The sequence below is a fragment of the Penaeus chinensis genome, chromosome 14 (assembly GCF_019202785.1).
Source record: "Penaeus chinensis breed Huanghai No. 1 chromosome 14, ASM1920278v2, whole genome shotgun sequence".
Taxonomy (NCBI): Eukaryota; Metazoa; Arthropoda; class Malacostraca; order Decapoda; family Penaeidae; genus Penaeus; species Penaeus chinensis.
Genome location: NC_061832.1, coordinates 7762016 through 7780376, shown reverse-complemented (window position 1 = coordinate 7780376; position 18361 = coordinate 7762016). Strand labels below are relative to the sequence as shown.

At 41.1% G+C, this 18361-nt stretch overlaps 1 protein-coding gene across 1 annotated transcript in view; it reads left to right on the top strand.

Annotated features, from left to right (window-relative positions):
* The window catches only part of LOC125032315 (alsin-like), a 55961-nt gene extending 38203 nt beyond the window's left edge, over positions 1-17758 (top strand). Inside the window, exons 22-32 of the mRNA XM_047623411.1 lie at position 1; positions 863-972; positions 1325-1557; positions 4932-5034; positions 5254-5436; positions 6263-6382; positions 13992-14104; positions 14833-15006; positions 16051-16258; positions 16354-16557; positions 17142-17758. The exon at position 1 is cut by the window's left edge and continues 166 nt beyond it. Coding sequence (XP_047479367.1) covers position 1; positions 863-972; positions 1325-1557; positions 4932-5034; positions 5254-5436; positions 6263-6382; positions 13992-14104; positions 14833-15006; positions 16051-16258; positions 16354-16557; positions 17142-17189 — 1497 coding nt within the window. The 3' untranslated portion in view covers positions 17190-17758. The remainder of the gene's footprint in view (positions 2-862; positions 973-1324; positions 1558-4931; positions 5035-5253; positions 5437-6262; positions 6383-13991; positions 14105-14832; positions 15007-16050; positions 16259-16353; positions 16558-17141) is intronic.
* Positions 17759-18361: the final 603 nt, after the last annotated feature.

Here is an 18361-nt window from a genome sequence, read left to right as displayed (position 1 = left end):
GGTAAGGAGGGGGGCATGTAATAAATTATGTGGTGAGATAATAGTAGAGTTAAACTCAAGTGCAGTTTGCTATATTAATAAATATTATATACAGATCACTGAAATGAAGCCCAATCATGAGCTTTTGGAATGTCACAGGGGTATGCTTACACCATTGTGAGAAATTTCTGAATGCTTGAAGATTAGGAGTGTTGATATATATAGCCAGTGTCCTCAAGGGTAGAGAGGTACATTGTACACTTGCTCCTTGTCTGGTGTCAAGCAAGAAAGTTCTGAACAACACTAGTTCACATAGAGTGGATGCAGGTTATGAATACAAGTTAGAGAGAGAGAGAGAGAGAGAGAGAGAGAGAGAGAGAGAGAGAGAGAGAGAGAGAGAGAGAGAGAGAGAGAGAGAGAGAGAGAGAGAGAAGGGGAGAAGGGAGGGAGGTGCTTGGGGCATGTCTATGTGTGTGTGTGCGTGTGTGTGTGTGTGTGTGTGTGTGTGTGTGTGTGTGTGTGTGTGTGTGTGTGTGTGTGTGTGTGTGTGTGTGTGTGTGTGTGTGTGTGTGTAAAAGTATGAGAGACAGATAAAGGGTGTGCATGTGTGTGTGTGAGAGTGTGAGTGAGTGAGTGAGTTAGCAAGTGAGTGAGTGTGAATGAACATTTTATTTACAGTTTGATTAACATGAATCCTGTACAACTCTGTGTGTGGGTGTGGGCATGAGTGTGTTTGTGTTTGTGTTTGTACTGTATATATGTTGGTGTATGTGTGTATGTATATGTTTGGTTGTAAGTATGTGTGTTTATGCACATATGGGTGTATTTGGATGTGATTCTGATTATATGAATACATTTATCTTATAACCTTATACCATTGCAGGTGAGAAATACATGGGCCTGTGGCAGGGAGACCTCCGGCAGGGGCCTGGTATGGTTGTCACCATGAATGGCGTCTACTATGAAGGCAGCTTCCATTCCAACAAACTCACAGTCAGTGCTTTTTGTGTCTAGCTCTCTCTCTCTCTCTCTCTCTCTCTCTCTCTCTCTCTCTCTCTCTCTCTCTCTCTCTCTCTCTCTCTCTCTCTCTCTCTCTCTCTCTCTCTCTCTCTCTCTCTCTCTCTCTCGCTCTCTCTCTCGCTCTCTCTCTCTCTCTCTCTCTCTCTCTCTCTCTCTCTCTCTCTCTCTCTCTCTCTCTCTCTCTCTCTCTCTCTCTCTCTCTCTCTCTCTCTCTAACTTAGTAGTGGCTCTCATTTATGGTTTTTGATTTTCATTATTAGGCATTGCATAAACAAATTAGGCTAAAATCAGCTCCTGAATTTACTAACCACTTTTGTTCCTACAGGGTCCAGGCCTTGTGATCTTGGAGGATGGCACACAGTTTGAGGGTGAGGTGGGCCCTGGAGGTAGCTTTGCAGGGAAGGGGATCCTGTCTTACCCTTCTGGGGATGTTGTCGAGGGATCCTTCAGCGGAAGCTTCCCTGGCCCAGTCAAGATCAGTGGGGTCCTTCGCAGAGGGGGCAGTGGAGGAGGAGGGGGTTTGGGAGCTGGAGGAGAAGGGGGGTCAGGAATGCCAAGGTACATTATGTGATGAGATGTATATCTGTATCTATCTACACACCAGAACACACACGCACACACGCACACACACACGTCTTTGTGTGTCTGTGTGTGTGTTTTTATATATATATATATATATATATATATATATATATATATATATATATATATATATATATCATCATCATCATCATCATCAGCCTGAATCAGTTCACTGTAGGACATAGGTCTCTCCCAATCTTTTCCAACTTTGTTTGTTTTGCATTTTTTGTTTCTAGTCTTGGCCCTCAAATTTTATTATTTTGTCATGCCATCTTGTCATTGGTTTGGCCCTTGCCCTCTTTATGTTATCTATAGCCCAGTCTATTACTTCCTTTGTCCATCTGCCATCCTTTCTCCGACATATATGACCTGCCCATATGTCTGTTGTCTGATCCACATCGCCCTCATCCAATCTCTTAGGCTAATTCCCAGCATTAACCTCTCCATCCCTCTCTGGGTACTTATTAGTTTTCTCTCCAGTAATTTGGTTGTAGTCCATGTTTCTGATCCATAAGTCATAACTGGAAAGACACTCTTGTTAAAGACATAATGGCAAGCAGACTTTTAGTATGCTACTGAGTCTGCTAAAGACGCTCCAGCCTAGACTGGAGCTTAATTCTCTCTTCGGTAGATGTGTTTGTCTGTACAAGTTGCCCTAGGTATATATACTTGTCCACTACCTCTAGCGCTTTGCTTGTACATGTATCTGGACGAATTGAACTCTACTGTTGAACATGATCTTAGTCTTTTTCTTGTTCATCCAAAGTCCAATTTTCAGACTTTCTCTATTCAGATCATATATTAATTGCTGCATTTCATTTGCAGATTCACTGAAGAGAACAATATCATCTCATAATGATTGTTTAGGTATTCACCTCCTATTTTGATACCCTGTGTGTTCCATTCTAGCTTCCTGAATATTTCCTCAAGGCAAGCTGTAAAAAGTTTTGATGAGATGGTATTGCCTTGTCTAACACCTTTTTTAATTGGGATTTTATCGGTTTCTGTGCGGAGCTTGATGGTTGCTGTCACATCTTCGTACATATCTTCCAATATTTTTCAATATACCTCCTCTACTCCCTGCTTTCGAATAGCTTCTAGTACTGCTGGTATTTGTACAGGGTCAAATACCTTTTTGTAAACAATGAATGCCATACACAGGGGTTTCCTATATTCGTTTATTTTTTCTCTTATTTGGGTGAGCGTGTGGATGTGGTCTGTTGTTGAGAATCCACTGCAGAAGCCTGCCTTTTCTTTGGGCTGGTTAGAATCCAGACTCAGTGAAGCGAGTTATGATGACTTTTGTGAACAGTTTGTAAGTAATTGGAAGGAGGCTTATGGGTCTGTAGTTATTTAGATCCTTTCTATCCCCTTTTTTATGTATCAATATAATTGTTGCATTTTTATAGGCTTTTTTGGTTTTCCATTGAGAATTTGTTAAAAAGATTGGCTAGTGTACCTGTTGCAATTTCTCTTGCATCTATTATAAGGTCTATACTAATTCCATCTTCACCTGGTGTTTTCCGTCTCTTCATGTCTCTAAGCACTCTTTTTATTTCTTCTGTTGTGGTATTAGGTCATCTCTAGTTACTGCATTCACTTCTATTCGTGGCTGTTTATTTGAGTTCTATAGATCCCTGTAAAAGTCTTCCACTACTCGTATGATTTCATTTTTATGTGTCACTTCTCCATCTGGTTTCTTTATTGCATACAATTGATTTCTCCCTATTCCGAGTCTCCATTTAGCTGTTTTCATGCTGGTACCTGAGATCACTCTTTCATTTATTATTTGAGTATTGAATTTCTGTACATCTCTCTTCTTTTTATTTATAGTCTTTGTTAGTTCATTTAATTCTGTCTTGTCCCTGTTTGACGATACTTTCATAACCCTACATTTTTGTAGAAACTGTTTAGTTTCTATCGAGTGCTTGCTTGAGCTTTGCTTGATGTTTTTACTTCTTACTTCCTGTGCAGCTTCCTTTATTATGACATTGAACTGTTTGTTGATTTGGTCAATGTTGAGGTCTTCATTGCTGAGAAGGGAATATCTGTTTTGGATGTTATGGTTAAATTCTATCGCTCTAGTCTTCAAGTTAGCTAAATTTGGCTGAGGTTTTCATATGAGTTTGTTCCTTTCCCTTTTGAGGGTTGCTGCCAACATTTACTTTATGGACCACATGCCGCTGGGGAAAATGCTATGCTTATTTTTTTATATCTTTGTGAAATGTCTGCACATAAATGGCTCTGCTGGTGCTTAGCCACAAAGGAGTCAGGTAGTAGACCTTGTGACATTACCTAATTTCACCTTTCCTTGAATTGGCAGGGAAAAACGTATATTTTACTAGTGCTATGAATATCGATGGTGTGTGACCATGGAGGGGAGGGGGGGGGGGGCAAGACCTTAAGAGGGTAGCAATTAGAGTGTGGGGATGCAGTGTGGTTAGGACACTTGCTGGTTTCTACTTTTGTACATCTGGGAACCATTTTGATTTAAACATAGAGTGAATAGTTTTGTTTTTGTTTTTTTTATAAATGAGCCAAAAAACCTAGATTGTTCATAACAGAGTGTGGTAGAATATAAATATCTAAATGTGTATTAATAACTGCATTTGAAAACTATGTAAGCCATTTGACCTTTTTTGTTCTTCATATAACAATTTTTTTTAGTTATTGTTGACTTTGCAGATTAAATGTTTTTTTAAATGCAATTTCCTAGAATTGTTTGGTCAATGAAATAGCAACGCCTACATAGGGGAGGCAACACAAGTATCAACCATAGCTACATATTTTTCTAAACATAAAAAGTTTCATGCTTTAAAAATCTATATATGGCTGGAAAATCCAATGAAAATCACTGACACATTTGTAACTGCTTCTCTTAGCTTCACCATCTAGTAGCAGCTAATCAAACTAATGAAGCGACTGAGTTTTTTTTTTTTTTTTTTTTTTTTTTTTTTTTTTTTTTTTTTTTTTTTTTTTTTTTTTTTTTTTTTTTTTTTTTTTTTTTTTTTTTTTTGCCAGAACCAAACACTGATTCATTAAACAGAAAACATGCCATATCATATTATAGAACCTTAGCTAAAACTGCAGTAGGGCTACAGTGATGCTTATTAGTTTTGAAGATATTTTTACTACCAATTTACTCTATATATATATATATATATATATATATATGTGTCTATCTGTTTATTTATATGTACAGAACAATGATAGATAGATAGATTGACTGGTAGATATAGAAAAATGTAGATATGTAAATAAAATCCCCCATTGATACCTAAATTATGAATGCATATGATTGCTTACATCTTTTCATATATCAACATTCAGTATTATTGTTTCCCAAACAGAAATTTAGGGAAACACAGTGTTCCAGCAGACAAAAAATGGCAAGCAATCATTCGTCACTGTCAGGAACAGCTGGGGCTCAACACAGATGTCAGTGTCACCAAGGTGAGTAAACACCTGCTCTCTCTCTCTCTCTCTCTCTCTCTCTCTCTCTCTCTCTCTCTCTCTCTCTCTCTCTCTCTCTCTCTCTCTCTCTCTCTCTCTCTCTCTCTCTCTCTCTCTCTCTCTCTCTCTTTCTCTCTTTCTCTCTCTCCTGTTCTCTTATTTCTCTCTTTTGTTTTTATTACCATTTTTTATATTATTTTGCCTTGATTTATGTTGCAGCTCTGGGAACGTCTCGCCATTAAACTACATGAGGAACAACAGATATTCCAAAAGCGAGAAGAAGGAGGTGGAGGAGGCTGTCAAGGTGACCTGTTAGATGGACTGGACCACATACCTGATTATCTACAAGAAGACAACCTCACCTTTGCAGTCTATGACCAAGTTAGAAAATACTTGGGTCAGGTATGCTAAGGAGTTATAAGGTTTGCAGTAAGGCTAGGTGTTAAGAATAAGGCTTTTAAGGGCTGAAGGAAGGGATTCTAGAATATGAGATGAGAATTTGGGCTTGAGATAAGTGGTCCTGAGGGAACAGGTTCTAGTGTTTAGAAATAGGTTTGGGGTTGACGTGAAGGATTCTAGGATTTGAAGGAAGGGGTTGAACCTTAGGTTTATGAGAAAGTTCTGGTGTATAAGACAAGGTATAGGGTTATTGGAAGAGTTTCTAGAACTTGAAATGGATAGGGATTCTAGCATATAAGACAAGACCTAGGCTTGAGAGTTCTGAGAGTATGAGAATGGGGTATAGGTTTAGGGAAGGAATAGTAGGGGTTCTGTTGTGTCTATAAAGTTTGAGGTTGAGGAAAGGGCTTCTAGGATGTGAGGAAAGGGTTTCTAGAGTATGAGATGAGGGTTAGGGTTGAGGAAAGGACCTCTAGGGTTTGAGAAGAAGCTTATAGCTAAGAGTCTGCAGTTTCCGGGTGAAGCATAGGGTTGATTTCAATAGAATTGACATTGTGTTAAGAAAATTTTTAGGCATTGCTGATTAATACAGTTATTATATCCTTTATCCCACCCATGTCTTCTGAATCCTCCACCACTCCATCTCCCTCTTCCATCTCCTTCACCTCAACTTCTCATCCTTTCAACGCCTCTGTTTTCAATTCTTTTCCACCCACTTCCCCCTTCTGTGGCGTCCACTCTTTCATTCCTATTTTGTGATCTCTCCCTCTCCCCTTCCTTCCCTGCCTCCCCCTTCTATTGAACTCTCTCTTGCCCCCACCCGCCCTAGGCATTCCTGAGCCGCGTACATCCCCTGGGACAGTTGCTGCAGGCTTTGGCTGATGCATTCAGGGCCAGCTATGGTGGCGTGGCGGCACACCCGAGGCTGCTCTCATATGCGGTGCAGGAGGTATGTTGCTAAGAGTCTAAGAGGTTTGTTTTTAAAATTTTCTGGTTGTATATATAATGTATACATTTATGTGTATGTATTATATTATTTTGAATTATATATATATACATATACATATATTGTATTTTACATATATATGTATATACATATTTAAATATACATATTTATATATATATATATATATATATATATATATATATATATATATATATATATATATATATAAACACACACACACACATGCACATGCATATACACACAAGCATATGCATATACACACAAGCACATGCATATACACACAAGCACATGCATATACACACAAGCACATGCATATACACACAAGCACATGCATATACACACAAGCACATGCATATACACACAAGCACATGCATATCCACACAAGCACATGCATATCCACACAAGCACATGCATATACACACAAGCACATGCATATACACACAAGCACATGCATATCCACACAAGCACATGCATATCCACACAAGCACATGCATATCCACACAAGCACATGCATATCCACACAAGCACATGCATATCCACACAAGCACATGCATATCCACACAAGCACATGCATATCCACACAAGCACATGCATATACACACAAGCACATGCATATCCACACAAGCACATGCATATCCACACAAGCACATGCATATACACACAAGCACATGCATATCCACACAAGCACATGCATATCCACACAAGCACATGCATATCCACACAAGCACATGCATATCCACACAAGCACATGCATATACACACAAGCACATGCATATCCACACAAGCACATGCATATACACACAAGCACATGCATATCCACACAAGCACATGCATATACACACAAGCACATGCATATACACACAAGCACATGCATATACACACAAGCACATGCATATCCACACAAGCACATGCATATCCACACAAGCACATGCATATCCACACAAGCACATGCATATACACACAAGCACATGCATATACACACAAGCACATGCATATCCACACAAGCACATGCATATACACACAAGCACATGCATATCCACACAAGCACATGCATATCCACACAAGCACATGCATATCCACACAAGCACATGCATATACACACAAGCACATGCATATCCACACAAGCACATGCATATCCACACAAGCACATGCATATCCACACAAGCACATGCATATACACACAAGCACATGCATATCCACACAAGCACATGCATATCCACACAAGCACATGCATATACACACAAGCACATGCATATACACACAAGCACATGCATATCCACACAAGCACATGCATATACACACAAGCACATGCATATACACACAAGCACATGCATATCCACACAAGCACATGCATATACACACAAGCACATGCATATACACACAAGCACATGCATATCCACACAAGCACATGCATATACACACAAGCACATGCATATCCACACAAGCACATGCATATACACACAAGCACATGCATATACACACAAGCACATGCATATACACACAAGCACATGCATATCCACACAAGCACATGCATATCCACACAAGCACATGCATATCCACACAAGCACATGCATATCCACACAAGCACATGCATATCCACACAAGCACATGCATATCCACACAAGCACATGCATATACACACAAGCACATGCATATACACACAAGCACATGCATATCCACACAAGCACATGCATATACACACAAGCACATGCATATACACACAAGCACATGCATATACACACAAGCACATGCATATCCACACAAGCACATGCATATCCACACAAGCACATGCATATCCACACAAGCACATGCATATACACACAAGCACATGCATATCCACACAAGCACATGCATATACACACAAGCACATGCATATCCACACAAGCACATGCATATCCACACAAGCACATGCATATACACACAAGCACATGCATATACACACAAGCACATGCATATACACACAAGCACATGCATATACACACAAGCACATGCATATACACACAAGCACATGCATATCCACACAAGCACATGCATATCCACACAAGCACATGCATATACACACAAGCACATGCATATACACACAAGCACATGCATATCCACACAAGCACATGCATATCCACACAAGCACATGCATATCCACACAAGCACATGCATATACACACAAGCACATGCATATACACACAAGCACATGCATATCCACACAAGCACATGCATATCCACACAAGCACATGCATATCCACACAAGCACATGCATATCCACACAAGCACATGCATATACACACAAGCACATGCATATACACACAAGCACATGCATATACACACAAGCACATGCATATCCACACAAGCACATGCATATACACACAAGCACATGCATATACACACAAGCACATGCATATACACACAAGCACATGCATATACACACAAGCACATGCATATACACACAAGCACATGCATATCCACACAAGCACATGCATATCCACACAAGCACATGCATATACACACAAGCACATGCATATCCACACAAGCACATGCATATCCACACAAGCACATGCATATCCACACAAGCACATGCATATCCACACAAGCACATGCATATACACACAAGCACATGCATATCCACACAAGCACATGCATATACACACAAGCACATGCATATCCACACAAGCACATGCATATCCACACAAGCACATGCATATCCACACAAGCACATGCATATACACACAAGCACATGCATATCCACACAAGCACATGCATATCCACACAAGCACATGCATATACACACAAGCACATGCATATACACACAAGCACATGCATATCCACACAAGCACATGCATATACACACAAGCACATGCATATCCACACAAGCACATGCATATACACACAAGCACATGCATATCCACACAAGCACATGCATATACACACAAGCACATGCATATACACACAAGCACATGCATATCCACACAAGCACATGCATATACACACAAGCACATGCATATACACACAAGCACATGCATATACACACAAGCACATGCATATACACACAAGCACATGCATATACACACAAGCACATGCATATACACACAAGCACATGCATATCCACACAAGCACATGCATATACACACAAGCACATGCATATACACACAAGCACATGCATATACACACAAGCACATGCATATCCACACAAGCACATGCATATACACACAAGCACATGCATATACACACAAGCACATGCATATACACACAAGCACATGCATATCCACACAAGCACATGCATATACACACAAGCACATGCATATACACACAAGCACATGCATATACACACAAGCACATGCATATACACACAAGCACATGCATATCCACACAAGCACATGCATATCCACACAAGCACATGCATATCCACACAAGCACATGCATATCCACACAAGCACATGCATATCCACACAAGCACATGCATATCCACACAAGCACATGCATATACACACAAGCACATGCATATACACACAAGCACATGCATATACACACAAGCACATGCATATCCACACAAGCACATGCATATACACACAAGCACATGCATATCCACACAAGCACATGCATATACACACAAGCACATGCATATCCACACAAGCACATGCATATCCACACAAGCACATGCATATCCACACAAGCACATGCATATCCACACAAGCACATGCATATACACACAAGCACATGCATATACACACAAGCACATGCATATCCACACAAGCACATGCATATCCACACAAGCACATGCATATCCACACAAGCACATGCATATCCACACAAGCACATGCATATCCACACAAGCACATGCATATACACACAAGCACATGCATATCCACACAAGCACATGCATATCCACACAAGCACATGAACATTTTGTCTCAGAGCTATGGCTTTTGATTTGGCTGCAGAGATCTTTAGTCCTGTCCTACAACACTCCTCAGATACAAGGTCCAGACAACGCTGGGCTTTAATTAGGCTGTATGGTCCAGTGGAGGTGATTGCAAGATCGTCTGCATAAGAGATGATCTTGCACCCCACTGGGAGGAGTATGTTGAGGATACAGGACATTAGGGCATTGAATAGGGCTGCACTGAGAACCCCACCCTGTGGCGTTCTCTTTTCTAGTGGCATGGTCTGTGATAGGTGACCTTGGAATCTGACTTTTGGCTGTTCTGTTACTGAAATAGTCACCTATCCAAGCCAAGAGCTTTCCTCTGATTCCCTTCCGGATCAGGGACTCCTGAATGGCAAGTTGACATGCTAATTCAAAAGCCCTCTACTACAGATGTGGCTATGCTGTGTGCTGTGCTCATGCCCCTTGTAAACCCATGGAGGTGTTCATGTGCTGGTCACATTTTCCATTGAAGTCGGTTTAGTACCATCCTCTCGGCCCTCCTGGCTCCTTTGGTTTTGGGATGGGAACTATGGTAGCCCTCTTCCAGCTCGGGTAGAGTGGAAGTTTCCCAGGACTTGTTGATGAGTTGCAAGAATGTAAGCTCACCTGCTAGTCCAAGGTGGGAAAAGATGGGGTACAAAATCCCATCAGAACCCAGGGCTGTGCTAAAACTGTTTTTGTAGGTTGTAGTTTGAGGGAGCCCCTAGCCAAGTGAATCTCAAGCAAAAGATTCAACATTGTCTCCACAGTGCGGTGCATCAGTTATTGCGGAGCAGGGGTTTGTTGGTCTGACTAGGGTGATCAAGCCTGCCAACTGTGTGTGGCAGCATGAAGACATGATACCCTGAGAAGCAAACAGTCTCCACTGCTAATGTCTCCCGGAGCATGACAATGTCAATGCTCCTTGCTCACACTATTGTGTGGAGGATGGCATTCCTTGAGGAGATGCCATTGATGTTCCATTGTGGTATGCTTAGGTTGTGTCATGATGTAACTTGGTGTTAGTTACATCAGAGACATCATCCTATTGGGATTGAGAGGTGTCAGAGTCTGACAACTCCATTGTGAAGTCCTCGCTGGTTGAGGGATCTTCGTCTGTTTTTGAGCTGTTTGTCAGGCTATCCCTGTGTCTACTGGGGGGTGTAGAGCCTTTGGTAGCTCTGACTTTTGTTAGTTTGGCTTTGAATTCAGGCTTTGTCCGAAGTTTATCTTTTTCTTTGCTAGCTTTACCTGGGTAAGCAGGTTCTGGCATTGGCTGCACAGATTCAGCCTGGTTTGGCTCTGCCTGGGTCGCAGTGGGGAGGGGAGTCTCGTCCTGGGGTGCGGGTGGGGCTGTTTTGGCTCTCTCCAGCTTCCTTCTCTTCAGGACTGCGACAATTTGGGTCATTGCCGTCATGGCGACCGTGACTGCCTTCTCTGCCTTTTCACTCGACCTCCCCAAGGTTGTTGCTATTGCAATGACAACAGCATCAAAGAGGAGATTATCGTCTCTTGGGAAGATTTTTGTAGTGCTCTTTGAATCTTTATTCCTGTGGTTCCTTTTTCTGCACTTTTTGCATAGCCAGAAACTCCTCTTTACTGGAGATATCCGGTGTCGGCTGGGGAGCAGCTTCCTTCCTATTCGGAGGTCAGGAAGCCTTTTCTCTTTTGTTCTGTCCCCAGACTATCATTGGAATTCAATGGTGAGAGGCACACTTTCCTCCCAATCTTTAAGCTCCTTCGTTTCCTGCAGGAAATTTAGGGTAGCTTGGTCTTTGGGCACAATAATCTTGCCCTGATCTCCGGCAACCCGGATCGACAACTGAATTTTTTGCTGCATCTCCAATGCTCTGACCAGTTGGTAGGCATTGTCGGAGCCTTCAGGTTTAGAGGGAACTTTGAACTGAGGGAAACACCTAGGGGGCCCAGACTCTCCCCCAGAGTCTGTCTCCGGCCTCGGTCGTTTTGGTCCGTCCTTTGGGCTTTGGTCATGGGGGCAGCAGCTGTTTCGGCGGGTTCAGCTTGTGCTCCCATCTTAGTCAGGGAGGCCATCAGAGGCCTCCCTGGTTTGGATGCAGGCCTGGAGAGGCCAGCACGAGAGTCCATCTGTTGGACAATTTGATGGACAGACATGTTTGTGGCTGATGGTTTCTTAGTGTTGTCTATTTTGGTAGCAGGTGTGACAGAGTCATCCTGTGCCTGGGGTTTTCTTTTGCCACCAGGAGGCACATATGGCTACAGGGTGGCTGCTGTGGTCTTGGCCTTGCATGGGTCGTCAACTTTAGTATCTATCTGTGTTTTTTTTATTTTATTGTTTTTCCATATATTGGACAATTTCTTTATCCTCTCACGCCCCCACCCACAACAAGGGGAAGCTGAATGTTAGAGCCAATGTCTAACAGCTACAGGGGTGGTGAGAGCTTATATGCAGCCAATAGCCATTATAACAGCACTCACAGACCAGTGTGAGTGCCAATGGCGACATGATTGCTTGACCTTAACCTCCCAAAGGAGACCAGCCGATTGGCCTGACCAGGCCAGGATCAGGCCCCCTGTCTTGCTGGAATAGAGGACCAAGGAGGCGTGTTGCTAGCCGCAGGGCGTACTCATTCACGGCATCGCTCAACCTCCAGGACTTCAGTCTCAACAAGGCTGCCACGCACAGCAAACACGTGGGTAGGTGTAAACCCTTGGGGAGAGACCAGAGGGGATGCCCTTCCACCTACAGGACATCATTGTTTGGAACACTTTTGCTCAACCCTCTGAAACAGCCACCCAAAGCTGTTTCACCTCAGTGAGGGAGGAGAGGACTTGTACCTTTCCAAAGTGAATCCCTTCTTCCCTCTGAGACAGTCACCCAAAGGCTGTTTCACCTCAATGGGGGGAGAGAGGTCCTGCACCTTTTCAAGGTTCCTTCATCCCTCTGAAACAGCCACCCAAAGGCTGATTCACCATATTGAGAGAGGAGACGGGAAAACGGTATTCTGTCTACTTGCCTATTCGTTCCTGTGCGAAAAAACTAGAGTGGCAGTCATCAGATGGTTTGCCATACCAGTCCCTAGCAAATAAAATGGAAACTCTCTGCACACCGTAAGGCAGGCACACTAACACACATACACACACACACAGTCAAAAAAAAAAAAACTTCGTTGCCTTTACTTGTGGTTCGAATATAACCTTTTCTACGTTGTGCGTCGGGCTTCTTGTTAGCCCCTCCCATGGCTAGTGTTGCCATATGACGATCTTATTACAATATTCGAGGAACAAGACTAATGAACCAGATATTTGGAGCGGGTGTGTGTATTTATCCAAAACATACACACAACTTTATAAGCGATTACTGAAAATGAACAAAAATAAAAGTTCAGCTTGCATTAAATTCAGCTTATTAACAAAACATTAGAAATACGTATCGTTGGTATAAGGTAATTTGTATATACAAATATTGTTTATGAATTCATTAAAGAAAAAAAAAAAAAAAGGAAAATGTAATGAAGACCAAAGAAAGTGGTTAATCCTACTGACCACTTGACATCAAAGGGTTAACTTTGGTAACCTTTTTTTCTTTGAATTTTTCATCCTTTTCACTTCCATTTGAAATTATAATCATTCGTTCAATGTTAAATTTGTTTGTTTTTATGAACCTTAACTGTTCACTCTTCGTAACAACAATATTTATCTTACTATTTTCAGATCCATTCGCTTACCCAGAGAGTCTATCAGCTGGTGAAAGCGCTCTTCCCTATTCTTCCAGCCGAGGGAGACAACATTATTCTGCAGAACGAGGAGAATGAAGGCCAGGAAATGTAAGATCGGGAACATTTTATTTTTTTCTCTCATCTTCACTATGTGTATTCTCTCGAGCCTTTGTCTCAACCCGGTGTAGTTCATATATATTACGCTTTACTGTGAGTGGCTCTCAAAATCCAAAATATCATTCTTAGGTATTTCGAAGCCAGCCGTATTTGCACGGCGGAGGAAGTGAGTTGCGTCCGTGCACGTAAACTTCGCCAAACTGAGGGCGGTAATTCGAAATGTTAATTGTTTTTTTTTTTTTTTTTTTTTTTATGTACCCGAGGTAAGTGAACAAACATTAAGAAAATTGAGTTATTCCAGGGGCATTTTAAGTTATAACCAATCTTTATAAGTGTAATTAGTAAAAAAAAAAAAAAAAAAAAAAAAATGGGCTCTAGAGGAGGGGGGAGGGGGCAAACAGTTTAGAGGAAGGGGACGAATACCTCCCCCTGTCCCCCTCCCCCTGCCCCCCTCCCCCTTCTCCCAAATAACGCCCCTCTCAGGGATTGTTAAGTCTGAAGTGGTAAAGATACTTTTTTTTAGCGAGTGTACAGATCCACTTGCGGTATTTATTGCACTTGGCTACAAACGTTGGTAATGGAAGACAAGGATTCAGCAATGGTGAGCGAGCGAGAGGAGGCAGGAGAGGAGAAAAAGCAAAGACGAAATGAAGGAATGAGCGAAATTCCCGTTTCATTTTCCCAGTTCCGCTTCTTAGTCGAGCTTCCTTCTCCCGCAGCATGGTCACTCCGGCCACCCTGCTGCAGCCGTGGCTCCTGCCGCAGTTCTACTCCCCGCTCTCCAGCCTCTACGTCCTTGACAACCAGCCCAAAGATGACGAGTATTGGCGGCGTCTGCTGAGCTGGAACAAGCAGCCTGACGTCGGCCTCATGACCTTCCTAGGCGTCGATCCGTAAGTGCACTAAACTATAGGCATGTGTTTATGTGCATATATATTTGTGTGTCTGTGTGTTTATGTATATATATAACACAGACACACACACGCGCGCGCGCTTGCACATACATGCATACATATATATATATATATATATATATATATATATATATATATATATATGTGTATATGTGTGTTTGTATATATATATATATGTATATATATATATATTACATATATTATATATATTATATAATATATATATATATAAGTGTGTGCGTGTGTGCAGGTTTATATATATATATATATATATATATAGAGAGAGAGAGAGAGAGAGAGAGAGAGAGAGAGAGAGAGAGAGAGATAGATAGATAGATAGTTATATTGCATATATTATATATTATATATATTATATAATATATATATGTGTGTTTGTGTGTGTGTGTGTGTGTGTGTGTGTGTGTGTGTGTGTGTTTGTGTGTGTGTGTGTGTGTGTGTGTGTGTGTGTGCAGGTTTATATACTTTACATACTCACACACATACTCACTCACACACACGCGCGAGCGCGCATGCACATACATGCATACATATATACGTGTGTATATATATATATATATATTACATATATTGTATAATATATCTATATATATGTATGTATGTATGTATGTATGTATATATATGCACACACACACACACGGACGCACTAACGCACACACGCACACGCACGCACGCACGCACAGACACACAAATACACACATATATATATAATATATATATATATATATATTGTATGTACACTTCCGGAATTATATTTTGGGCCACATTGTATGTGTGTGCGTGCGTGTGTGCGTGCATGCTTACATATATGTGTGTATATATATATATGTATATACACATATACATACATAAATAAATATATATATATATATATATATATGTACATACATTTATACATATATATACACAAATGCATACATACATACACGTGTGTGTGTGTGTGTATGTATGTATGTATGTGTATTTAATGTTTGGACTAGAGGTCATCCGAATGCTTCTCCCCAGGAAGTTCTGGCTAGAGGATGTCCCGGAGCGAGGGGAGGCCAGTCCCAGCGCTGAACCACAGCGCCCCTCGAGCCTGACCCTGGCGCCTTCACCAGCCAGGGAGGGCCACTTCAGCGATGCCATCGAGACCCTCCAGCTGCTCTCCACGGCATTCTCTCCGAGGGACAAACTGGCCGTCATCCAGAAGACTTTCGAGTGCATAAATGAGGTGCGTCTGCTCTTTCATAACCACAAAAGGGAATGGCTCAAATGTTGAAGACGACACTATAGAACTAGTAAGCACCATTGTGTTTGTCTCGGCAGCGCGCTGTGGCACGTCTGGGGCGGATGTTCCAGTGGACGATGGACGACCTTTTCCCTGTGATGCAGTTTGTGGTCGTGCGTTCCCGCATCCAGCATCTCGGGGCTGAGATCCGCCTTGTTGAGGATTTGCTTGATGATGGCGGTGGTGGCGCCGGCAGCTGGAGCCTGCTTGGGGAACTCGGCCTTATGTTCACCACACTCAAGGTAAGCTGGACAACGTCTCAAATACTATTTTGTCCTCAATACTTTTTTTTAATTGATTGATATTTTTTTACAGCATGACAAGTTGTTATCCTCTTGTAGGTGAACAGAAGAAAAGGGAAAAAAATATGTACATATCTATATATTTGTGTATGTATATATTTGTATATATAAATATACCTATATGTATTTAAATACATATTTATCTTATATTATATTATATATATGTATGTGTATGTATATTAAATACATACACATACACAAGGATCACATACATACACATACACAAGGATCAACTCCTGCCTCTCATACTGGGGTTAATGAGCAGCTCAGGGGAGGAGGGCCTTGCCTTGTCTTTTAAAAACTACTATAAAAAATATTATTATTGTTATGTATATAGTTTTTAAAACATAATCAATATTTTTATCATTATCATCATTATTTGTAGTAGTATTATCTTTGATGTTGGTTATTGTTGCTCTTATTATCATTATCATCATTATTACATTATAGACTTTTCATTAATTTGTGTCACCAGTTGTATTACATGACATCAATTTTTAACACAGTCTCCCTTTCTTTAACAGGCCTGCTATTACCAAATTCAGAATGAGAAGGTGACATACCTAGTCTGAGGAAGGGAAGAAGATAAAAGGGAATAGAAAGAAAAGAAATACAATAACAAGAATAGAGGGAAGAAGAATCGAGGAAGAATAGGGAAATAAAATATTGGAGAAGGAAAGAATGCGATTTTTATTACATTAAAAATTAGATAATGGTTATTTAATATTGAAAAAATCGGAAATATTAATTAGATTGTTTATATAACAATTCAAGAGTCTGATCAATAACTGATTTTGAAAAATATGTTCAAATTGGTCAAAGAAATAAATAACCAGATAAATGAACGGGCAGTTTATATATATTACATCTACAACACTGAGTTGGTAATAAATCAAAATGAAATGTTAAATGTGATAAAACAGTTGGTTTATTAAGTTTTAATTAAAAGTAATTCATATGTATAAAAGGTAATGTGTATAAAAGAATAAGAGGTAATAAGCGTTTGAGTAAAAAGCTGATTGTATATTTTATCAAAAAGTAAATATTGTTGTTACTCCAGCTCTTATAATTAACTAGTAGTTGTAGTAGTAGATTTTGTGTGAATTATATTTGATAAGTAATAAAATTGTGATTTTTCAAAGGTGTTTATTTCTTAATGCTTTTTTTTTTCCATTTGCTTGTGTCATCTTCTGGGATCACCCTGCCTTGGTCCTTAGCCTTGACCCAACTAATTGTCTTTTTCCCTCCCCCTTTCGTTTCCCTCTCTTCCCCAACCCCCTCTACTATCCACTACCTAAGGTGTGAGAGACATGTTGAAAGGATGAAAGGCTAACTTTGTACCTGTCCTGAACGTCTAGCCCATACCCCTCAAGGGGACTGAGGGGTGGACTTTCCTCTACCAGTGAGGGATGAGACAAAATGGCTTCCTGGTGCACCAAGGCCTATGAGAGGGGATGGTGCACCCACCCCTGGTTCATTTCATCTTGGACCAGGGGGAACTCTCCCACGTGTGTTTGCCGTGCGTGGCGTCCCGTATTACCAGGAGACATGGATCCTGGAGGTTGAGTGATACTATGCTGCACTTTAAGCTAGCACCACACCTCTTTGGTCCTCTATTCTGGTTAGATGGATGGCTTGATCAAGGCCCAGTCAAGTCAATCGGCTAGTCAAATATGGCTAGGGTCAAGCAGGTAATGTCCATTCGGTAGTGCATAGGTCCCGCGACTGCTATCAGTAATAGTGA